The sequence below is a fragment of the Canis lupus genome, chromosome 29 (assembly GCF_003254725.2).
Source record: "Canis lupus dingo isolate Sandy chromosome 29, ASM325472v2, whole genome shotgun sequence".
Classification (NCBI taxonomy): domain Eukaryota; kingdom Metazoa; phylum Chordata; class Mammalia; order Carnivora; family Canidae; genus Canis; species Canis lupus.
The window spans coordinates 28,146,976-28,172,929 of record NC_064271.1 but is presented as its reverse complement, the minus strand read 5'-3'; the positions used below and the strand labels follow the sequence as shown (position 1 = coordinate 28,172,929).

Sequence of the window (25,954 nt, the reverse complement as noted above, 5' to 3'; positions counted from 1 at the left end):
AATTTTTCCTTTTCTTTTTAACTCCGTTTCCACTCCACTTTCTCTACAGAACTTTATCCTAATGAAATATATTTATGTTTTAAAGGCTTTATTGATCACCCTACCATATTTCCCTACAACAAAAATACACTTATAAATTTCATTTAAAATATTTTGTTTCCTGTGGCCATACTTTTTTACTAGTAGGTATAAGTTATACTTACTAGTAGTCAGCATTGGACTAACATATGTGTTTCCATTAAAAATTTGATATGCAAGTGAATATAAAAATATTAAGTATTGAAGCCACATCTCTTTATTGGTGTATAAAAATACAACAGATTTCTGTACATTGATTTTGTATTTTGTGACTTTACTGAATTTGTGTATCAGTTCTAGTAATTTTTTGGTGGAGTCTTTTGGATTTTCTACATAGAGTACCATGTCATCTGCAAATAGTGAAAGTGCAACTTCTTCCTTGCCTATTTGGATGCCTTTTATTTCTTTTTGTGGTCTGATTGCTGAAGCTAGGACTTCCAGTGTTATGTTAAATAATAGTGGTAAGAGTGGACATCCCTGTCTTGTTCCTGACTGGAGAGGAAAAGCTCTCAGTTTTTCCCCATTGAGGATTATATTAGCTGTGGGTCTTAGGTATATGGCCTTTATGATGTTTAATTATGTTTCCTCTATCCCTACTTTACTGAGGGTTTTTATCATGAATGGATGCTCTACTTTGTCAAATGCTTTTTCTGCATATATTGAGAAGATCATATGAGTCTTATCCTTTCTTTCATTAATACACTCTAACTCTATGTAGAAAGCCCAAAGACTCCATTCCAAAATTGCTAGAACTTATATGTGAATTCAGTAAAGTCACAGGATACAAAATCCACATACAGAAGTGTGTTACATTTCTATACACCAATAATGAAGCAGCAGAAAGAGAAATCAAGGAATCGATCCACGTACAAGTACCCCAAAAGCCATAAGCTACCTAGGAATACCTAACAGAAGAGGTGAAAGATCAGTACTCTGAAAACTACAGGACACTTATGAAAGAAATTGAAGATGACACAAAGAAATGGATAGACAGTCCATGCTCATGAATTGAAAGAATAAATATTGTTAAAATGTCTATCCTACCCAAAACAACCTATACATGTAATGTAATCCCTATCAATATACCACCAGCATTTTTACAAAGGTAAAACAAACAATCCTAGAATCTGTATGGAACCACAAAAGACCCCAAATAGCCAAAGCAATCTTGAAAAAGAAAAGCAAACCTGGAGGCATCACAATTCCAGACTTCAAGCTATATTACAAAACTGGAGTCATCAAGACAGTATGGTACTGGCACAAAAACAGACACATAGGTCAACAGAACAAAATAGAAAACCCAAAATTGGACCCACAACTATATGGTCAACTAATCTTCAACAAAGCAGGAAAGAACATCCAGTGGGAAAAAAAGACAGTCTCTTCAAAACTTGGTGTTGGGAAAACTGGACAACAACATGCAGAAGGATGAAACTGGACCACTTTCTTACACCATACACAAAAAATATATTCAAAAGGGATGAAAGACCTAAATGCGAGACAAGAAACCATTAAAATCCTAGAGAACACGGGTAGCAAACTCTTTGACATCAGCCTTAGCAGCATCCTACTCAACAAGTCTCCAGAGGCAAGGGAAACAGAAGCAAAAATGAACTATTGGGACTTCATCAAAATAAAAAGCTTCTGCACAGAGAAGGAAACAATCAACAAAACTAAAAGGCAACCTTCAAATGAGATATTTGCAAATGACATGTCTGATAAAGGGTTAGTATCCAAAATCTATAAATAACTTATCAAAGTCAACCAATCTCAAGCTCAAACCAAACTCAAAAACCAAATAATCCAGTTAAGAAATGGGCAGAATACATGAATAGATATTTACCCAAAGAAGACATCCGGATGGGGCAGCCCGGGTGGCTCAGCAGTTTAGTGCTGCCTTTGGCCCAGAGTGTGATCCTGGAGTCCTGGGATCAAGTCCCACGTCAGGCTTCCTACATGGAGCCTACTTCTCCCTCTACCTGTGTCTCTGTCTCTCTCTCTGTCTCTCTCTGTGTCTCTCGTGAATAAATAAATAAAACCTTAAAAAAAAAAAAAAGACATCCAGATGGCTAACAGACACGTGAAAAGATGCTCAACATCACTCACCATCAGGGAAATACAAATCAAAATTACAATGAGATATCATCTGACACCAGTCAGAATAGCCAAAATTAACAACATAGGAAACAACGGATGTTGGTGAGGATGTGGAGAAAGGAAAACCATGTTGCACTGTTGTCGGGAATACAAACTGGTGTGGTCATTCTGAAAAATAGCATGGAGGTTCCTCAAAACGTTAAAAGTAGAACTACCATACAATCCAGTATTTGCACTAGTCGATAGTTACCCAAAGGATACAAAAATATTGATTCAAAGGGGCACATGCCCCTTGATGTTTGTAGCAACATTATCAACAATAGTTAAATTATGGAAAGAGCCAAGTGTCCATTCATCGACTGATGAATGGATAAAGAAAATATGGTGTATATATACACTATGGAATATTACTTTTCTATCAAAAAGAATAAAATATTGCCATTTGCAATGATGTGGATGGAGCTAGGGTGTATAAGGGTAAGCTAAGTAGGTCGTTAGAGGAAGACAAATACCAATACCATATGGTTTCACTCATTTGTGGAATTAAGAAACAAAGCAGAGATCATAGGGGAAGGGAAGGAAAATAAAATAAGATAAAACCAGAGAGGGAGGCAAATCACAAGAGACTCTTCAACTATAGAGAACAAACTGAGGGTTGCTGGAGGGGAAGTGGGCAGGGGATGGATTAAAGGGGTGATGAGTATTAAAGAGGGCACTTGTGCTGAGCCCTTGATGTTATATGTAAGTGATGAATTACTAAATTCTTCTCCTGAGACTAATATTCTACTATCTGCTAATTAACTAGAATTTAGGGATCCCTGGGTGGCGCAGCGGTTTGGCGCCTGCCTTTGGCCCAGGGCGCGATCCTGGAGACCCGGGATCGAATCCCACGTCGGGCTCCCGGTGCATGGAGCCTGCTTCTCCCTCTGCCTGTGTCTCTGCCTCTCTCTCTCTCTCTCTCTCTCTCATGAATAAATAAATAAAATATTAAAAAAATAACTAGAATTTAAATTAACACTTAGAACATTAAAAAAATAATACATTACATTTAAAAAGACACATCTCTTAATGGCACGGAGGGTTTACTGTTTTTTCTTTTTAATTCTCAATTTTATTTTTTCTTTTTTAAATTTTTTTTAATTTAAATTTCAGTTGCCAACATACAGTATAACAGCCAGTGCTCATCCAATCAAGTGCCCTCCTCAGTGCCCATCACCCAGTCACTCCATCACCCCACCCATATCTTTTTCTGCAACCCTTTGCTTGTTTCCCAGAGTTAGGAGTCTCTCATGGTTTGCCTCCCTCTCTAATTTTTCCCACTCAGTTCCTCTCCTTTCCCTTATAGTCCCTTTCACTATTTCTTATATTCTACATATGAGTGAAACCATATGATGGTCTTTTTCTGATTGACTTATCTCACTTAGCATAATCCCCCCCAGTTAGGATGGAGGGTTTTTTAAAATGTATTTATCTGTGGATGAAGATTCATATTACTAGAATGAGACACTATTAATTATTAATGTTATTCCTATTTTTCATTTTTAATGTGAGCACTGAAAAGAAGTTATAAGTTATACATACGGACAGGTAAATGGGAATGGAAAGAACTGTATAATATCAGCGTCACTCAGTTATTTGAACCATTTTCAAGAGTGAGAAATTCCAAATATATCATAGTACCATATCATCAAAAACTATTTTTAATGATCTAATCTGCCTTCAGTTTTCTTAAACCAAAGAATTAGAAATCACTTGAATGTCAAAAGAAATTTTTTTTTAAATCCAATACTCAGGGTCATTCACTTTTTTTTTTCTTTAGTTACACAAATACTAATTTTTCTAATTGACTCCTCAGTTGCCATCCTGGAGCTTTTGCCAGACTGGGGCAATTTATAGAAACATGGATGAAAGGTTGCCCTTTTCATAAAGTGGGAGAGGGTAGTTTGGGGATGTGGACAAAAAGGATCCACTCTTCCCAACAGCAAATATATTCCCAGATCAGTTGTAGAAGAGAGAACACTGTACGAAGTGTACATACAAGTTGAAAAGTCATAATGAATTATTTTCATAAAAAATTGCTTTGAAAAAGGCAATTTGCTTTAACTATTAATGACACACTAGGTGCTACAAAACATTATAAAAAGCTGGAAAAATCTTTAAATTGTGCACTCCTCTTGCTTGGTAAGTGTCTTTAAGTTCTTGTTTCACTTTAAATCACAACTAAATATTTTATACAGTTCATGGCTTATGCAACAAAAATGAACGCTTAATAAAAAGTCACCATGTGTCAGGACTGTCCTAATTTGTTTTTAATTTGTTTTCATTTGCTAGCTAACCCTAACCACAGCCCCGAAAAGTACATCTTTTCGTTCCCATTTTACAGATGAGGAAGTTCAGTTGGAGAGAAAGTAACATGCTTGAGATCACACAGCTAATAAGTGACACACCAGCCAGTTTGTCTCCAGAATCTATGTTCCTAATAAGTAAGCCTGTACTCTAAGATCTTGATTTTGTTTTTTGTTTGTTTTTTTAAAGATTTATTTATTTATTTATGATAGATACTCACAGAGAGACAGAGAGAGAGAGAGAGAGGCAGAGACACAGGCAGAGGGAGAAGCAGGCTCCATGCCGGGAGCCCGATGTGGGACTTGATCCCGGGTCTCCAGGATCGCGCCCTGGACCAAAGGCAGGCGTGAAACCGCTGAGCCACCCAGGGATCCCCTAAGATCTTGATTTCGGATTGAAAACAAAACATGTAAAGGGGCACTGGGTGGCTCAGTCAGTGAAGCGTCTGACTCTTGATATCAGCTGAGGTCGTGATCTCAAGGTCGTAAGATGAAGCCCCACATTGAGCTCTGGGCTCAGGGCAGAGTCAGCTTGAGAGTCTCTCTCTCCCTCTCCCTACCCCCCTCACACTCGCTCTCTCTCAAATAAATAAATAAATCTTTAAAAAATAAAATAAAAATAAAACAAGTAAGGTCCATATTTAGCCTTCTTATGATTTTGCTCTTGGTTAAGCCTTTCTGATTAACTGATCAAGCAAGCATGTTAAGGGGTCTTCCACTGGAGTGTAAATGCTAAATAATAGTGATAATTTTAGAAACTCTAAGTCAGGAATGATGCAGGGCATCCTCTAGTGTCCAAAACCTGCTTAGTCAGTTTGCTTACAAAAACAAAACAAAACAAAAAATCATTATACACATAGTAAAAATGGATATTAAGAAGTTAGAAGCAATTTTAAACAAGTTCTCCTAATTTTTAACCCATACCTACTATGTCTCTCCTTTTAGTAGGTCTTTGGAGAAAAATTGTCATTATACCTTTAGGTACATCATGGAATATGGTTAACAGTGTAAATACCCATATATTTTAATTAAACAGACAATTAAACCCCTGTGCAACTTCTGTTATAAAGTACCCATGACCACTTCTATCCCTCCCTTTCTACCCAATCCTCCATGCCTTCCCCCACTCCCTACTTTCATTTCGCATGTCTAAGATATTCAGACTGTGACATCCTCATTTTCCTTCCTTTTGATACAAAGGAATCTCAAGCTTCTTCCTCCTTCCATTTCTTCAAAGTTAGCACAGCGTTCCAAAATGAAAATTCCTTTTCTCAAGATTTGACACTTAATTTGCAAATCTCGGTTTAAGCATTACTTCAGGCCAGACTCTGCGTTAGGCTCTGGATATAAAGCAAGGAGCAGAAGAGAAAGTGCTTCCTCCCCCACGGAGCCTGCAGTCTAGAAGAGGGGTGAGCAGTTGAGCCGCAATCACAATAACAGCGTGATCAGTGTAGAAGAGGGATGGTGGGCCTACTATGTGAATGGTGCCCAGGCAGGGCCGAGCACAGGAGCCGTTGGCAATCTGCCTTTGTGTTGTCAGTGCTTGACCTCCACCTGCCTGTTTGGCTGACTGATGACCCACTCCCTTGGTGACTGGCTGCATGACTGAGATTGATGAGACTAACCAAAGGGCAGTTGCTGGTTAACCTTTTCGGTGGCTAAGGGCAGGGCTTTGGTCCCAGCTTTTCAGTTTTCCCTTGTAGATGAGAAGGGGGGGCGCTGGAAACAGTTCTTCCTGCTATTTCTACTTTACCACTGAGGGGAATGAAAGGAGTTTTTTCTTGGTCCCCCACACCTCCCTCTGGCTTGGGCAGCTCTTACTGCCCCAGCTACAATTAAGGAGGAAAGACCATGGGCAGCAGGAGAATACACCCCCTTCCTTACCCAGGTACTTAGCCTCCTCCATGCGGAGTTCCAGAAATGGGCCATTCTGGGCTAGTGCAGAAAGAAGTTCACTTTGGAAGTTTTTGTGGCTACGATGCAAAGACTGCTCCCTAAAACAGTCTTGAAAATTCACTTCGTCTTTAGCATTTCCTATGTGCAAACATAAAAAGAATGTTTGGAAGTTCTCTTATAACCTGCGTGGCCTAGGCTGTAAAACTTGGAGAACAAGAAGGAGGAAAGAGGATGAAAATCAGAAGTGCCTTGGCAGATGGGGCTAAAGGGCTGTCTTAAAATGGAGGCGTGGGACACAGAAATATAAATCTCCTTGTCCAGGGGGCTGGTCAACCGTGGGATACAACTGATCTTCAAGGAGTGGCATCTGGGTAATGGGGAAAAGCTGCCAGAGTCATCAATAGGAGGCACTGGTGTCCTAGGAGAAGCATGGATTTTAGATGAATCCAAACCCAGGCTTTGCCATTTAATAGCTGTGTGACCTTGGACAAATCAACACCTTTAAATCTCCTCACTTTCCCCAGAGTATTGGCCTTAGGATGAACTGAGACCATGTGGATAGGCTGACAACATCCCATCAATATCAGTTCCTTGTCAAGTAGGCCAATTGATTTCCTGAGGTCACACAATTGGTTAAGTGGAAGCCAGTCTGGGCTGGATGGCGGGCCCACTTCTCAATATGGAGCCTGCTCATTTCTCATGTGCTCGGTAACCTACTTCTGCGAGCTGCAACCGTGACCTGCTTTCTCCCAGTCCTCAGCTTCTAACGCGTTGCCTAAAGAATAGACTGATAAACAAACCTCCGGTAAGTCAAACAGCCTTGAACTAGCCAAAATCCTCGGTGAAAAGGAAAAAAAAAATGCCTCCAAAGAAGATTTGCAGAAGCAAGAAACCTTTTGAGGGGATGTCAGAGATCCCCAAATCTGCCACTTATACGTAGGAGCTCCTTTGTCCTAGTCCCTTAAAGCTTTGTGATAATTGACCTGTGTCACATTTTGAAAAGAGTCCCCCTGCCATTACTGGCCTAGCAACTAATAGTTCTTTGTATACGAATCAGTAGTTACTGTTACTCTGATCTTTCCTGGAAGCATGCCCTGGAGGCCGGTCAGATTGTTTCCGTACAGCCACAGGGGGCACAGTAGGTAGTCTTTGATGATAATCAAGACATCACTAACTAAGGGCTCCCTCTGTTGATTGTTAACCTTGGTAAATTGTTTGTTACCCAGTTGGAACCAATACAAACATACAGAGTGCCTACTCCTGCAAAAAATGGACCTGGACGCCTGGGTGGCACAGTGGTTGAGCCTTTGGCTCAGGGCATGATCCCAAGGTCTAGGATCGAATCCCATATAGGGCTCCCCGTGGGGAGCCTGCTTCTCCCTCTGCCTGTGCCTCTGCCTCTCTCTCTCTCTCTCTCTCTCTTTCTCTCTCATGAATAAATAAATTAAAAACCTTTAAAAAAAAAAAAAACAAAAAGAAATGGACTAAATCACTAAAGGACACAAGGACCGAGACAGTGTGGCTGCTGGCCACTGGAAGGAACAGACCTGTGTATATGGAAAACTACAAGACAAAACCACACAGAAACGGTTAGTTTGCTTGGCACACCAAGGCTGAGTAGCAAACCATTCCAATGTCAAGGGCTTAAACAACATTTACATATTCTCACTCATTCACATGCAGGCTGGCTGGCTAGCTTTGGCAGGGCTGCGCTCCAAACTGCTTAAGTTCAGGTTTGCTCCACGTGACTTTCATCCTCCTTCACTTGGTGAAGGGCCCGGTTACAGGGAGGAATGGGGTTCAGTTACAGAGGCCGCCGAGCCTCTTTTTCATTTCGATCATCCTCCCGCTAACGTCGACGTCTCATGAGTTCAGCTCTCTGGTTTTCTGTTGTGTCCTCGGTGCCTGGCACAGAGCTGCACATAGTAGGAACCAATGAATATTTGCCCAAGAAATAATGCAATGAGTAAGTGGTGCTGTGTTCATGAACAGTGCTGTGACAGAGCAATGGGATGCTTGAGCGTCTTCTCACAGTAGCCCTGAGTAGGGCACCTGGGTGGCTCAGTCAGTTGGGTATCTGCCTTTGGCTCTGAGGTCCTGATCATCGGGCTCCCCTGCTCAATGGGGAGCCTGCGTCTCCCGCTCCCTCTGCTGCTGCCCCTGTTTGTGCTCTCTCATTCTCTCGCTCCCTGTCAAGTAAATAAATAAAACCTTTTTAAAAAATAGCCCTGAGTAATAGCCTTGCTGTTAATCCAAGATTTATGGAATGATGGGAAAACCATGGTTGGACTTAAGACATTTCACACACATATTTTTCTATTTAAACCTTTCCCTGTCGAGAAGGCTTTTACATTAGCTAAAAGTGTGCAGAGAGGCTTTAACTGCTGGAGTTATTTAAAGAGTATGGAATGCCTTTGCAACTTAAAAATGGAAGTGTGATGAAGTTTAAGCAGTATTTTAATTGGCCTTTCTTCATTTTCCCTGAGGCGGATAAACCAAACCCACAGAGGAAGCTGACAGTGAGTAACAGCAAGTAACAAATCTTGCTGATCTGGCACTTAGGTATTGTTCCTGACGGCACATGCCTTCCATGTAGAATCTAATATAAAGCTCCTTTCGTAGATAAAACTGATGCATATTATAATCCCACTTTGAATAGATTCTTGAGTTCTTGTGTTCAGATTTTAGGAACAGACATGCAATCTCAAGGATACAGAACAGAGACCCATGCCAAAAATGTAACTATTTTGCTTGAAATAGCTTTATTATGAACAAAACAATTTAAATGACTCAAAATGAATTAGTGGAAGTTTTCTGGACATGCAATTAGACATCTGTCCAAAAACTCCTTCTGTGGGTGAGGTCCTGACATAATAAGTTTCCTGTGAGCAATCAGTATCAGTTACACTGTTTAAGAATGGCAAATGTCGTCTTGAATGTTTGGGCTCCAGATGCTAGAAGACTAAGGGAAGATGTCTTTGGGTGATTCAAGGATAGAGGGTCTCAGATGAACTAAGTCCTTCTGTGAATTGTTGATTTCTTTTTAGGCAATCTGATTTCCTTTCACACTACAAAGGGAAAGAAATATTTTAGAAAATAGGCTGGGCAGAAGGATATGGATCTTTTGGGGTACCTGGGTGGCTCAGTTGGTTAAGCATCTGACTCTTGATTTCGGCTCATATCATGATCTCAGAGTCATGAGATCAAGCCCCTCATTGGGCTCTGCACTCAGTATGGACTCTGCCTCAGATTCTTTCTCCCTCCCCTACTACTTCTCCCCCTACTCATGCTCGCTCTCTCTCTCTCTAAAATAAGTAAAATCTTTTTTTCTAAAGCATATAGGTCTTTTAAGTGTTGGAGAGAATTCTGAAGCTACTTGACCTATTTGCACCATGGCCTTTGAAATTAAACTCCCATAATTCCAATATGTCATGTGACTTGGTTTAATGCCCCTATTCCTAGTGTTTATAATGAAATTTAAAAGAAAGTAAATGATACCAAAAGAGACCCTCTGAAAGGCATCAGTAGACGCCCCAGTCTCTTGTCATGAGGACTTTCTCGTCTGTCAACCTCTGAAACAGCCTCAGTAGTTCTTAACCCAGACCATTTATTATTAGACTCTCCTGGGAAGTTTTAAAAATATCATTGCCCCAGGCCCACCCCCCAGAGATTCTGATTTAATTAGTCTGGAGTGGAGCTGGACATCTATATTACTTTTTAAAATTCTCCAAGGGAGACCAGTGTGCAGGAAGATTTGAGGAATGCAGGGCTAGACCAATCTTACCAAGTCTCTGGAAGGTGAGAGTGGAGGCATCTCTGGCCTCACTCTCTCATTTGAGCCTCCTGTTCCTCCATAACCCCAGATCCCCAAAACAGAAATTGGAAGCCACAGAACAGAGGGTCTTGGAGTTGCCACTCTAGTCCACATGGCAAAAGCACTGTCATAAATGAGTTGCTGCCAGTGGATGTTGTCCCAAAGTACTGTGCTCTCTGGAACCTGTTCTGAGGCTTGTAGGGCCCTCCACTTGGATCTCAGTGCCCCTTTTACAAGAGAAGGAATGCTTACTTTTTAAGCATTTTAAACAGAAAAACATGCATCTCAGTGGTCTTACTGAAGATAAATGGCAAGGGCCACTTAATTCACATCTTGTTAGGGCTTAATAAATTAACAGTGATCCTAGAAATACACCCTATATTTTTGCACATTAGAACAGGGGAGTAAATTATTCTTTTGCAATATTTTCTCATTCCTTTTCCATCTGATAGACATCAGTACCTGAATGCAGAGTATACGTATTTGGCCTGTAATTTAATGAGCAATTTCATTTGATGAGTCAGAATTTGGGATTTGGCAGCCAAGAAATATGATCAGCATGCATCCATAATTCTTTTTCATCATAGAAATCACTATTGTTTCCATGGAATCAGTTGAAATGATGAATATTAACTCTGACTTCTCCTTGTGTGCATGGAAGCAAAATGGCAGACAAGAAAGATCAGTGGCAATAGAGATTTTGTGTTAAACAAAATATTTATACTGAAATATCACAGTCCAGCCTTATCAGCTTCCTGCTACCACCCCCCTTATATGACCTATAACAGGACCTGTATGTTACTCACATTTGCACTTACGAGATGACTTATCAATCAAATGGAAACCAGTGGTTGGAGCTCTTTTTTCTTGAAGAACACTGCTAAAAAAAAAAAAAAAAAAAAGAACACTGCTGATGTAAATATGTAAGCCAGGAAGAAAAGATCAAAGGCATGCAGAGGAGATTGATCAGAGGAGATCGTTAGTTATGTCCAGTGATCTTATGGAATGAGATTGTCTACCAGAAGCTTCCAGGCAGTCACTAATACCTCCTCAGGGCCTTAGGAGCAGTCAATGGTTCATTGACCAAGAAGGAATTAAAAACAAAACTTAGCAATAACAACAAAAACCCAGAAAGTTTGAGACATGCCGATGAACATTTTAAGTCTCATGGACAGAAGAACCTACAGAAGAGGCCAAGGTTTTGAACCAGGCAGAATTTTTCCTTGATTCACTCATTCATTCAACAAATAAGTATAAGCCATGTCAGGGATTGTTTTTAGCACTGGGGATAAGGCTGCTTTTCATCAATATTGATAGAACTTCACCTCAAAGGTGATAGAGGTTCAGGAAAAGGTTTTCCCTGTGGTACATTTAATTTTCATTAGCTTCAGTAAAACTTACTCCTAAGTGAAATATTGTTTTTCTTTGACTCTCAAACTTCCTGCAAGATGGCAGTTTTCATCAAGAGGAAGAACATGCATATTATGCTGTGGCTGCTGGTGAAAGAATTTGGGACCAAAACTTTGCTCAGACAGCTGGTATTTATCTAGAAAAAAAAGTGGCAGCAGTGTTAGCAGACCCTCTCAAATATAACAAGTTGAAGGAGTCGTTTTAGGATTGCAGTGCATTCTTCCAGAACCCAAAGTAAGACTGTATTGGGTGAAGCATGAGTCCCAGCTGTCCCTGTGTACACTCCTTTGGTACCAAAGAGGGTATTCTCTTCGACGTCAGCATCAGATACAAAGAGGGCACATCTCAAAGTACAGCACTCACTGAAATAAATCTTAAGCAATGACATTGAAACACGACTGGCTTCTAAGATGACAGTGAAGACATAATTGCAATTAAAAGAAATTATAGATTAAAGGGACTCTCCTAAAAGACTATTGAAGAACATCACTATTTGAAATTATTTTATTAGCTTACTTATGTAATATCTGTCTTCTCTATGCCTGCTCCAAAAAGACAGGTCTTCATCTTATTCACCAATACCTAGACCAGTTGCCTTATATGAAGTTTATTAAATATCCCATGACCTGAAAAATTGATGTAGATGATACAAACCTGGAAGGGACATCAGACTCTACATCCTAAAGCTCTCAATTTCGTGGAATGGCCAACTGAACTGAAAAGGTGGCATTAGAGCAATAAAGATGAAATCTATTATCTGGTTCACAATTAACATCTACACAGGGGCAGGACTGAGGAGATTTGGCTTCATGGCAACACATATGAAACACTTAGATGGTTTGGTTGACCATAAAGTCAGTATGAGTCAACAGTCTGAAGAGCAAATGTCCAGTATCATTACTAGAAGTGAGTCCCCATTATAGTCAATTGATTTTCAACAAAGGGACCAAGATAATTCAAGAATTGTCTTTTCAACACATGGTACTCAGACAATTGGATATTCAAATACACAAAAATGAAGTTAGACCCCTAAGTCAATAATACAAAAAGTGGATCAGGGACCTAATGTCAGCGGTCCTATATAAAACTTTAAAACTTTATAAAACTTTATAAAACTATAAAAAACAATTCTTAGAAGAAAAAATAAGCATAAAGTTCATGACCTTGGATTAGGTAACTATTTCTTAGATGACACCAAAAGCACAAAAGACAGAAGAAAAAAGATAAATTGGGCTTCATCAAAGTAAAAAATTTTAGTGCTGCAAAGAGCACTATCAAGAAAGTAAGGACAGCTCACAGAATGGGAGAAATATTTGCAAATCCGGTATCTGATAAGGGTCCAGTATCCAGAATCTTTAAAAATGCTTACACACAATAATGAAAAAAAAAATAATTAAAAAGGACAATGGATTTGAATAGACATTTTTTGAAAGAAGATTGCAAATGGAAAACAAGCATATAAAATGCTCAACATCATTAGTCTGTAGGACAGTGCAAATCAAAGTGATTCCACACACACTATCATGATGATTATCAAAAAGATGGATGTTACCGAAACACTAAGTATTGGAGTGGACGTGAAAGAATTGGAACCTTTATACCTAACTGGTAGAATTGTAAAATGGTGCAGACTCGGCGGGAAACAGTTCTCAGTTCCTCAGAAAGGTTAAAAACATGGAGTTTCCATATGACCCAGCAATTCCTCTCCCAAGTATTTGTCCAAGAGAAATTAAAACACAAGACAACACAAAACTTGTGCATGAATATTCATAAAAACATGATTCACAGTAGCCCAAAAAAGTGGAAACAACCCAAATGTCCATCAGCTGATAAACAAAATGTGATGTACCCATATTGTGGGATATTATTCATCAATCAATAAAGAGAAATGAAGTTCTGAGACATGCTACAACATTTAACAAACCTTGAAAACATTATGTCAAGTGAAAGAAAACAGTCACAAAAGGTCACATTTATATGAAATGTCCAGAATAGGCAAATTCTTAGAGATGGAAAGATTAGTGGTTGCCAGAAGATCAGGAAAAGGTAGTGACTGCTAATGGCTACAGAATTTCTTTGGGGGATGATGCAAATGTTCCAGAAGCGGTAGTGGTTGTACAACTATGTAGATAAACTAAAACACACTGAATCATACCCTTTCACAGCATAAATGTTATGGTATATAAATTATACCTAAATAAGGCTGTTACCAAAAAAAGGAGTCCCCCAGAACCAGGTTCCCTCTCATAGAGCCCTGATCATCTCATATGTGAAGTACTAAATTCAGTCCTAGGCATAGGACAGAAGCAAATCTGAGCTTAGCTCCAGTAGAAAAGCAGCTGGGATAATTAGGACATTTAGATTGTTCTGGACAACATATAGAAGACATGTGGAAGTTTAACTTGATTTAAAAAAGAAAAAGATTTACAGGGAGCATTCTAGTCCTTCAAATCTGAGTGACATTTGTACGGAAGAGGGATGAGAAGTGCCCTCTGTCATCGTGGAACCCTCAAGTATCTAAGAAAAAGGAGAGCACAGAGGAGAGCTTTCTAAACATTGAATATTGTCTGAAAAAGAAGGAGCTCCCTTTAGGAATGATGCGTTCCTCGCCATGAAGCAAAGCCTCAGTGTCCATGTGCTAAGGAGGCAATGAAAGCCACCAGTGGCTTCAGATGACAGGTTGGACTAGCTGACCCTGAGATAGTTTTCCTATTACCGGATTCTATCACTTAATCCCAGGAAGCTCTTCTGGGTTGTAACTGATCACACAGATCTCATGTGCCTGAAAGTCTCTGATAGTTTTTTCCCTTAATGTATTTCTTACTTTGCACTTGCTCACATTAAAATGCACCAATATTTTTGTCTATTTAATCCACTCTTAAAATATCTTCTGAAATCCATCCTTCTCCACTAGAAATCAGGATCATCCGCCAGCCCAGAAGTTTTTCTGTACCCTTGTCCAGATCACTGTAAACTGGTCCTAAGTGACAGTTTTATGGAAACTCAATACCCATTCGTTTCTACCTTTTTTTTTTCCTGTCTCTAAACTGGTTCTTTATTTATGACAAATCTCCCTCGATTCCATGATAGCGTCATTGTAAACAAATAGTACATAAGAAAGAAACCTTATTACAGGTGTTTTTTGAGGACAGGGATCGCCTTCGGTATACTTTTTGCCACAATTTGAATTGGTTTGGGAGGCATGCGTGGTCTAACCTGCTAGGGGCTATAGGTAAACACCAGTAGAGATGGAGGCCAGTGAGCCATTCCATGCACTGCTTCCCCCTCAGCCACATGCATATTTATCTCCTCAAAGAATAGTAATAGACGATTCAGGCATAATTTGCTTTTGCAGAAGTTATGTCATGGGCTTAGTGTTCTGTGGCCCCACCTTTTTAATTTCACCAGCATGAAAGATAAAAAAAAAAAAAAAAGTCCATGCCTCAATAGTTTATGGTTTCCACTATCCCCTGGGAACCCTTCTTCTAAAACGATTATACAAGGCCATTTAAAGATAGATTGTTTATTTTAAGCTCCATGGGTCTTTCCTGAAGTTTCTTTAATACAGTGAGTTTTTAACCTACTGGAGGTTATAGGTCAACTTCAAGGAATCCATTAACCTACTGAAATAATATACAAAATCTTGTATGCATGTGTATGGACATTTTTTTCTTTCCTGACACGGATTTTACACCTGACCTGCCGCTCCATCCTCTGGTACGTGATCCAAACATCATTAGCCCCAATGTCCATGAGACTGTTGCTGCTGCTGTTCACGACTATTCACTCCCATCGCCTCTGTGTGACCTGTCATCAGGGTCGCTGTCAGTTCCCACCTTCCCACCTGCAGCTTTGTCATAGTCTCTGATGTCTGCCACTTGCAGGCCAGACCACACGCAGCTCTCAGAGCAGTTCTGATTGCCACCAGAAGTGCGCTAGGAGCCACCAGCTATCAGGAAGAGCTGGGTGGGCCTGGGCCTGGGTGCCTGCCTGCCTGGCGGGGCTGCAGTACACCCACGAGGTGAGCCCTTGCCCCTCTGCTGCTGAGCCAGCCCACTTGGACAGTGGCTGCCTCCCTGGTCTCTGGCCCGTGGCAAACTGCACTCATGTGTCTGGCCCCCGATTTGTTTCCCTAACCTTGCCAACCTCTTTCCCTGGCATTCTGGGCAAAAATCACTGTTTTGGTCCGCTCGGACTGCTTTAACAAAATACCATAGACTGGGTGACTTAAACAACACACATTTACTTCTCAGGGTTCTGGAGGCTGGGAAATCCAAAATCAAGAAACCAACCATTCGGTTCTTGGTGAGGGCCCTCTTCCTGGCTTGCAGATGGCTCCCTTCTTACTCTTCCTCTTCTTGAAAGGCTGCCTCTTCTCCTTCTCTTCTTATAGGGACACTGATCTCATCGTCCGGGCTCCACCTCATGACCTCATCTAAACCATTACTTCCCTAAAGCTGTTCCTCTCAATGCCATCACCCTGCGGTTAGAAGTTCAACATAGCAGTTTTGAAAGGACACGAACATTCAGTCCATAGCAAATGCATACTGTGGCATTCAGCCGCCTACAGCTCCACCAGCCTTACGTCTCTGTGTCTCAGGTACATCACCCCCCAAAATGGTGATAATAATAGTCTTGGCCCCATAGACTTGTTAATGAGGATTCACTGAGTTCACGAAAATAAAGGCCAGAGCAGCGGCTGATACAGCACAGATGCTGCATAAAGGTTAGCTGTTAGGATTTATTTAAGGAGATAGATTACACCGTGGGCTTGACCCAGGAAAGACCATAATCCAGAGGAGTTATCATAAAGGCAACTCTTGGGCAAATACTTTGAAAACTTCTGGTGACAAGAAGGCCTCCCTGATGTTTTATTTAACTCAACCATTTTGTTCCTCTGTACCATGACAGCAAGCATCACCCCTGCCAGGTCAGGAAAAATTCGTGTCCAGCAGCTGGTCCTTAAGGAATGTCTCTCAGAGGGGCTGGTGAAGGTGTCCAGCAGGGTGGTGGGGGCGGGGGTGAGCTTTGAAAGAAACAACATCCCCTTATTAAATTGCATAATCATCAAAAAGAAACAGCCCTTGTTGAGGGGACATGGAAGCGTACCAGTCAGATGTTTCTAGAGAAGCGGAACCTCCTGCTGCTGCTCTTTTGGATGCCCTGCAGCCACCAAGAACACGCTTCCCTGGGCCAACCCAGCACACAGCCGGGCTGCTAGAGCCAGGCCATCCTGACACAGGCCACCCTTGCTCAGATGCCTCATCAGCTAGAGTTGAGACTTCCTTAAAACTGCTCTGAAGTACTTGGTAGCTACCCAATCTTCCTGTTCCTGGCTTCTTTCTCACAGGGGTCAGCCCTGCCTGGGGGCCTGAGGCCTTCTCGTGCCCCACCCACCCGATCCACCAAACGCTTCTCCCCCAGGAAGTTGCTTACAGAACTCATCCTGTCTTGGGGACAGCAGACTCACATTGACTTTACGACTGCTCCCTCTCTGAACTTCTTCTAGAAGTTTACCTGCCTACAAATGAAAGCAGGTGCTTATTTCTGTCTATGCTGGATGAACCTTTGTAAAAACAACATATCAAGTAAGAAAAGAAATGTTAGTGGAGAGACACCTGGGTGGCTAAGTCGGTTGGGCATCTACCTTTGGCTCAGGTCATGATCCCGGAGTCCCGTGTCGGGCTCCTTGCTCCACAGGGAGCCTGCTTCTCCCTCTCCCTCTGCCTGCTGCTTCCCCTGCTTGTGTTCTCTCTTTCTCTCTCTCCGTCAAATAAATAAATAAATAATATTTTTTTAAAAAGCTAATGAAGCTAATGCTATATCATACTGAAAAAAGGCTTTTTCCCTCCATATTTTTATAATCATTTTTAATTGGATCATTTTCTCATCAAATTTCATGTGAATCCAGATTCTGTAGTCTATGCTTGTTAATTCCTTATCATGAGCTCATGGGTTCAAGAATGCAGAAAGGCAAATTTATAAGCCTTCCCAGTGATTTAAAAAAAAAAGGAAAGAAGACAGATAGGTAACCACTGAGCTGTTAACTAATAGAGGTCTATTTGCATTTGAAATATTTAGAACTTCAGAATAGCGTAGATTTGAAGATATATTGAATTGGTAATTCCACCATGGTTTAATCAACATGCTGTTACAGTAAGTGCACCTATAAACCGCTGCTCCGCTAATATGACAACCTAAATGAGTGAAAAATTACCAGCAGCGGTGGAAATTATTATTTATACCTGATAGCTACACAAGCGTTTTTAGTGATGCTTTTTACATTAAATATTAACTCCAGCATCCTAAGCTTATAAGCCATTTATATTGTTTTCAGAAGAAATGTGAAACAGTAGCTGTGATGCTTTCCCTAGACTGTGGACCTCCCTCGGCTTTAGCCTAAGCCCCGTTTTGGCATCACTAACCCGTATGCGTCCACCTCTTCTTACAGGAAACTAGATATGCCCTGGCCAGTAGCCAACCAGCCACATTACTGATCTGCTGTTATGCCCAGCAGTAACCTCTGCATTGTGCTCCTCACTATATCAGTTTCTCCTGCTTATTCCTTTGGGGGAAGTCATGTTCCTTGTGCATAGAGTATACATAGCTAAATGTGCGATTGTTCGGCCTTGGGTGTTTCAACAAATAGGTTTGATTTCATAGTCCTTGGACTGTACTGTTACAAACAAATTTAAGAATGATAGAATTAGGGATCCCTGGGTGGCGCAGCGGTTTAGCGCCTGCCTTTGGCCCAGGGCGCGGTCCTGGAGACCCGGGATCGAATCCCACGTCGGGCTCCTGGTGCATGGAGCCTGCTTCTCCCTCTGCCTGTGTCTCTGCCTCTCTCTCTCTCTGTGACTATCATAAATAAATAAAAATTTAAAAAAAAAAAAAAAAAAGAATGATAGAATTACCATTTTCTAGGGACAAGACAGTGTGAATTGATCTGTCATCAAATAAGAGTTGGATGGATTGACTGGGACATATATTGGTAGCATGGGTAAAAAATAAATGAAACAACACAGGAAATAGAGCCATTATTGTTGTGTGTACGGGAATTCTCCCAAGGGCAACATAGATACTTCCATTTGTTCCCAAAACCTGGACATCCCGAGTGCCTATGTAGCACATTGACAAGTATGGGGCAAAGGAATCTGCCTAAAGGCAGTACCTTGCACACAGTAGATATTATCGAATTGAGGCTTGCTCAAACTATACGAATAGATTGCCTTCAATAAAAGTCAGCTCTAGAAATAAAATCACCTACAGTAGACACCTTAGGAAAGAGAACTATTGTCTGGCTCATTGATCTGAAACAATCAATTTAAAATGAGGATAAATTGGCTCACTTCTAGCCTGTGAAATGAAAGATAAATGTTTAAATAAGAGCAAATATCAGATGGAACTGCTACTTTTGTGTTTAAAAAAAATAGTGCATGTCAGCAATTTCACACGGTTCCACCTAACAGTATGAAGGAGGTATTGGTGGAGGGATCAGGATTTGGTTATGTGAGTTAAATTGAAGTTTAATCATTCAAAACATTTTAAGCACATTATAAGAACCCCATTAAAGAAATCCATATAGAATCCTTTTCAAAGCAAAACACTCTTTTTTAATGAATGACAAACCCATAATTTCATCTACTTTTTTTTTTGTCAACTTGATCTTTTACATGCTAAAAGCTTTCATCAATTTGGAATGTTTTCATCAATTTGGAATCATTCACATCTATAAAAAATATATATTTTTAAGATTTTATTTATTTATTCATGAGAGACACAGAGAGGCAGAGACATAGGCAGAGGGAGAAGCAGGCTTCCCTGCAGGAAGCCCCATGTGGGACTCGATCCCCAGACCTGAGATCACACCCTGAGCTGAAGGCAGACACTCAACCACTGAGCCACCCAGGCTAAAAGAAATCTTTTTTATTATAAGAGAATTGTATTTATTTTTTAAAGATTTACTTATTTTAGAGAGAGAGAACACACATGCCTGAAGGGAGGGGCAGAAGGAGAGAGAAGAAAGAGAGAATCTCAGGTAGACTCCCTGCTGAGCGCGGAGCTTGTCGCCAGGCTCAATCTCATGGCCCTGAGATCATGACCTGAGCCGGGATCAAGACTCTGAGGCTCAACCAACTAAGCCAGCCAGGCGCCCCAGATTACTTTAAATGTAATAGAGAAAAGAATTGCATAATCTAAAATGAATTGCATTTACTTTACAAATATGTTTCAATTATAGAAGATGGCATGTATGCCTCAAATTTAAAACAAGATTAGGGAGATGATCGTGAGAACAGCATTAGTGTGTGGCATGAAGACTCCATTGGCCCCTGGAATAAGGCAGGCCTGGCTGACTGGCCGAGTGGCCTTAGGCAGACACCAGTCTCTGTATTTGTAAAATGGGGAAATAATAGCAACCCACGGTGGCAATCTAAAATAGTGTACATAAAGTGTCCAGCATTGGACACTCAATAAATATTAGCTATTATTAGAAAGAAGACGAGGGTTTTGAAAAAAAAAAAAGATTATAATTTTTTTTCTCTTTTTTAAGCCAAATCTGGAACTTAAGCAGCTTACAAGGGATTAATTCCCCTTACCTCCCTAACCAGTTTGTTCCCCTCTGCATAGCATCAGACAGTAGAGGCATCAGCCCTACCATGGGGTAGCCAGAGGTGGACAAAGTCTACAAGCAGGTCCCAGACAGGTTAAACATGAAATAAATCAAAATTCAAAAATATATTTAGAAGTCCAAATTCCCCCTCAACCTAGAGTATGAGAGCAAATGAGCCTCAACCTAGAGTATGAGCTTGACCATGTCTGACAGTTCTGTGCCCAGCTTGACTGGCTGCTCCTGGATGGGAAGGGCTTTCCCTCAGAGCTCGTACCCCAGTGCCTTTGCAACATGTGGGCAGAGATGACTCCACACCTGCTATATCAGAAGGAGAGCTTTCCCAGGGAGCCTGGTGGGTGACTTGGTTGGAAACAATATGAGTCCTCTCTCCTTGAAAAAACAATTAAGATAAAATGGCTACAACCATCACTTCTAGCCCACATAATAATGTTACTATTTTCAGGTAAGAGAAGCAGCAGAAATAAGAAATCCAGTATTTTTTTAATCTTATTTTTTTTAAGTCTAGAGGGAAGAAATTATCTTATTTTTCTTTAATTGGCAAACTAGAAAACCCTGGATTTGTTTTCTCCCAACTGAAGTATGGTCAACATAAAGTACAGCTGGGAGTTCTTTCTATCACTGAGGCCTAAAAAGATTTGAGGCCTCGAAGCAGTAATATAATGAACCCGACAGGTATCTGGAATGGCCCGGCTGAGACGCGAACGTAAGAGAGAGATGCAATTTTGATTATAGTTGTCTTCTTGAGGATGGCTACGGCATTTCTCAGGTGCATTGTTCCCGCAGATGGCCTGAGTGACCCAGTGCACTTTCTCCCCATTAGCCTGGGCCCCACCACCGCTGGACACATGGAGGCCCTGCTCACACGGAGGTCCTGCTCACATGGAGGCCCTGTACCTATGGTAAACCCAGGTCACATGGAGGCCCTGTACCTATGGTAGACCCAGGTCACATGGAGGCCCTGCTCACATGGAGGCCCTGTTCACATGGAGGCCCTGCTCACATGGAGGCCCTGTACCTATGGTAGACCCAGCTCACATGGAGGCCCTGTTCACATGGAAGCCCTGTTCACATGGAGGCCCTGCTCACATGGAGGCCCTGTTCACATGGAGGTCCTGCTCACATGGAGTTCCTGCTCACATGGAGGCCCTGTTCACATGGAGGCCCTGCTCACATAGAGGTCCTGCTCACATGGAGGTCCTGCTCACATGGAGGCCCTGTTCACATGGAGGCCCTGCTCACATGGAGGCCCTGTTCACATGGAGGCCCTGCTCACATGGAGGTCCTGCTCACATGGAGTTCCTGCTCACATGGAGGCCCTGCTCACATGGAGGTCCTGCTCACATGGAGGCCCTGTTCACATGGAGGCCCTGCTCACATGGAGGCCCTGTTCACATGGAGGTCCTGAAGGCCCTGCTCACATGGAGGCCCTGCTCACATGGAGGCCCTGCTCACATGGAGGCCCTGTTCACATGGAGTTCCTGCTCACATGGAGTTCCTGCTCACATGGAGGCCCTGCTCACATGGAGGTCCTGCTCACATGGAGGCCCTGCTCACATGGAGGTCCTGCTCACATGGAGGCCCTGTTCACATGGAGGTCCTGCTCACATGAAGGCCCTGCTCACATGGAGGTCCTGCTCACATGGAGGTCCTGCTCACATGGAGGCCCTGTTCACATGGAGGTCCTGCTCACATGAAGGCCCTGCTCACATGGAGGCTCTGCTCACATGGAGGTCCTGCTCACATGGAGGTCCTGCTCACATGGAGGCCCTGCTCACATGGAGGTCCTGCTCACATGGAGGCCCTGCTCACATGGAGGTCCTGCTCACATGGAGGCCCTGTTCACATGGAGGTCCTGCTCACATGAAGGCCCTGCTCACATGGAGGTCCTGCTCACATGGAGGTCCTGCTCACATGGAGGCCCTGTTCACATGGAGGTCCTGCTCACATGAAGGCCCTGCTCACATGGAGGCTCTGCTCACATGGAGGTCCTGCTCACATGGAGGTCCTGCTCACATGGAGGTCCTGCTCACATGAAGGCCCTGCTCACATGGAGGCTCTGCTCACATGGAGGTCCTGCTCACATGGAGTTCCTGCTCACATGGAGGTCCTGCTCACATGGAGGCCCTGTTCACATGGAGGCCCTGCTCACATGGAGGTCCTGCTCACATGGAGGCCCTGCTCACATGGAGGTCCTGCTCACATGGAGGCCCTGTTCACATGGAGGCCCTGCTCACATGGAGGCCCTGTTCACATGGAGGTCCTGAAGGCCCTGCTCACATGGAGGCCCTGCTCACATGGAGGCCCTGCTCACATGGAGGCCCTGTTCACATGGAGTTCCTGCTCACATGGAGTTCCTGCTCACATGGAGGCCCTGCTCACATGGAGGTCCTGCTCACATGGAGGCCCTGCTCACATGGAGGTCCTGCTCACATGGAGGCCCTGTTCACATGGAGGTCCTGCTCACATGAAGGCCCTGCTCACATGGAGGTCCTGCTCACATGGAGGTCCTGCTCACATGGAGGCCCTGTTCACATGGAGGTCCTGCTCACATGAAGGCCCTGCTCACATGGAGGCTCTGCTCACATGGAGGTCCTGCTCACATGGAGGTCCTGCTCACATGGAGGCCCTGCTCACATGGAGGTCCTGCTCACATGGAGGCCCTGTTCACATGGAGGCCCTGCTCACATGGAGGCCCTGTTCACATGGAGGCCCTGCTCACATGGAAGCCCTGTTCACATGGAGGTCCTGCTCACATGGAGGTCCTGCTCACATGGAGGCCCTGTTCACATGGAGGTCCTGCTCACATGGAGGTCCTGCTCACATTGGAGGCCCTGCTCACATGGAGGTCCTGCTCACATGGAGGCCCTGTTCACATGGAGGCCCTGCTCACATGGAGGCCCTGTTCACATGGAGGCCCTGCTCACATGGAGGCCCTGTTCACATGGAGGTCCTGCTTACATGGAGGTCCTGCTTACATGGAGGCCCTGTTCACATGGAGGCCCTGTTCACATGGAGGTCCTGCTCACATGGAGGTCCTGCTCACATGGAGGCCCTGTTCACATGGAGGTCCTGCTCACATGGAGGTCCTGCTCACATGGAGGCCCTGTTCACATGGAGGTCCTGCTCACATGGAGGTTCTGCTCACATGGAGGCCCTGTTCACATGGAGGCCCTGTACCTATGGTAGACCCAGCTCACTTGGAGGCCCTGCTCACATGGAGACCCTGTACATATGGTAGACCCTGCTCACATGGAAGCCTTTCATGATGAAGTGCTCCCCAGGACTTCAGCTGACTAAATGCTTCCTCAGACATCCACACGCTCTTTCCAAAGAGTCTAACAACTTTGCTTTGGCCATTGCTGAGAAGCAGCAGAGGTTTCGTACAGCAGAAAGAAGCCAGCAAAGATTTTCCCATCCCAAAGAGCTGGGGAGAAAGAAGCTGGCCACCCATGGGTGAGTTACAGGGCCTGAGGGCACAGCCACCTCCCTCTCCTATCACCTCCACCTCCACACACAAAACACACCTGTGCACACAGCATGGTGTCCACGTAGAGATACACACACAGACCTAGACACGCAGATAAGCACACACAGACACACCCATTCACACACACAAACACACAGATACACACAGGACACAGACACACAGATAGGCACACAGATACAGACACACAGAAACATTCGCACACAGACCCACACAGGACATCACCCCACATAGAGACGTGGAGAAAGACATACACACACTATCAGGAAGGGAACCTGATATGTTCCTTCTGGTCTCCTGTCCCCTGGTGCCTAAATGGCAGCCCCAGAAGGGCACCCCAAGTGCACAGAGGGCTTTGTGTTCAGAGAGAACCTCATGGATATGAGACCGGCCTGGTGACTCCCAGGGAACATGCCAGCTGCAATGAAAAGCGCCAAACCTACAAAGCGCAAAGGCCATCGGGGGATGTTCACAATGCTTCCCTGAACTACACTTTGCAGCCTGCTCACATCAAGAAGTCCAGATTACACACAGAATTGTTTTCAGGGGACTTGGAACTTATTATTTAATAATGTTATTGCTGCCGTTCTAGAGTTCACTGATAGGTCTGTGAGCCTGTGTGAATATAGAAGAATTATCGCAGACACTGGAACAAAATCAATTCTGCATAGATAGGCCACCATCTTTTAGGCCCAGTAAAAAAATTTATATAAATGATTAATTTAATAGCTGCATTTTTGAGGAATTGTTTTCCACCAGAGGAAATGAATAAATTACCAGATCTAATAAGACGAGAAAGAGAGAATGAACACAGAACAACGACAGAAGTGTCTGTGCTCCTCCCTGCCATCCCTCAGCAACTCTGAACCACCATTACTTAGTGCCAATTTGTCGGGGGGGAAAAAGTTTATTAAGAATGTACCTTAGGCAAGGTTTTGTACCAGATGTTAGAAATAGATGCCAGACTGAGTCCTGGTCTGGAAGGTGGGAGGAGGTGAGAGCACCAGCAACCCAGGTGATATAACGCAGGAGCGGAGGCCCCTGGCAGGCTTCCTGGGAGTGGGACTGAGCCTGGTGCGGGAGGGGAGTGGAGTGGGCCAGGTGCAAAGGCGAGAACGCTTGTTCCCAGCAGAGGGCGAAGCTTGTGCAAAGGTGTGGAGAGGAGGAGGTTATGGAGAACCGCCAGGAGTGTGGAGCTGCCCCGCAGGGCGCCTTGTGGGGGGTGGGGGGATGCTGCAGAGACGCAGCTAGAGAGAGCCCAGCGATCCCTGCTCCAGCGCCGGACCTCACCCCGAAGGCTGTGGGGAACCTCCCAAGAATGTGGTTCTCCGTGTCCGCGGCCGTGGACCAGCCCTCTCCTCTCCTCACTTGTGCAAACCCTCTGCCTCAGCGAGGCCTCCGCCTTGTGCCCTGGGACACTGCCGCCGCCTTGCCCATTCGCTCCTTACTGCAGGCTCCCCGGGGACAGCTCCCCCTCCTGCTCGGGGCTGCCACCCCCTGGATGGGCACAGCTTTCCCTCCTGCTCAGGGCTGCCACCACCTGCATGGCGACAGCTTCCCCTCCTGCTCGGGGCTGCCACCCCCTGCATGGGGACAGCTTCTCCTCTTGCTTGGGGCTGCCACCCCCTGCATGGGGACAGCTCCCCCTCCTGCTCGGCTCCCACCCCCTGCATGGGGACAGCTCCTCCTCCTGCTCCGGGCTGCCACCCCCTGGATGGGGACAGCTCCCCCTCCTGCTTGGGGCTGTCACCCCCTGCATGGGGCCCCCGGGGACCCCGCCTGCCGCCCTCGCCCCCTCCTCCCCGTGCTTGCAGCCCCTCTGTCCCCAGCCTCCAGCACACCTCCGTGTGGGACTCAGTAGGATCTCAGGCTGCTCCCCCTCCGCCCCCTGCAGCCCTCCGCCCTGGCTCGGGGCTCAGCCCCTGGAGCCGCGGTCACTTCACTGGGACAGACCCCACAGCTGCATCCTTAGCAGAGCTGGCGCTGCAGCCCGACAGGCTTGCAAGCATGTGGGTCTCCTCTGAAACCCTTAGCACACCAGAGCCCCCCGCCCCCGCCCCCGCCTCCTGAGGGGACCGCGCTGCCCTCCAAGGAGGGGTCAGAGCCACCACCTCCAGGAACATCACCAGCTTCAGAGCCCCACACCTACAAATGTGCCCGCACCCAGGCCACGGCTGCTCTCCATGCTCCCCTTCCAA

At 44.0% G+C, this 25,954-nt stretch overlaps 2 protein-coding genes across 8 annotated transcripts in view; both read left to right on the top strand.

Moving 5' to 3' along the window:
* The window catches only part of ZNF704 (zinc finger protein 704), a 293,122-nt gene that overhangs the window by 153,156 nt on the left and 114,012 nt on the right, over window positions 1-25,954 (top strand). The gene's annotated exons all lie outside the window — the stretch shown is intronic.
* Window positions 21,223-23,056, top strand: LOC125753987 (uncharacterized). Its single transcript, XM_049103889.1, has 2 exons — window positions 21,223-22,878; window positions 22,947-23,056. Exon 1 carries the CDS (start codon window positions 21,239-21,241, stop codon window positions 22,304-22,306), a length of 1,068 nt encoding a protein of 355 aa, XP_048959846.1. The 5' UTR covers window positions 21,223-21,238; the 3' UTR covers window positions 22,307-22,878; window positions 22,947-23,056.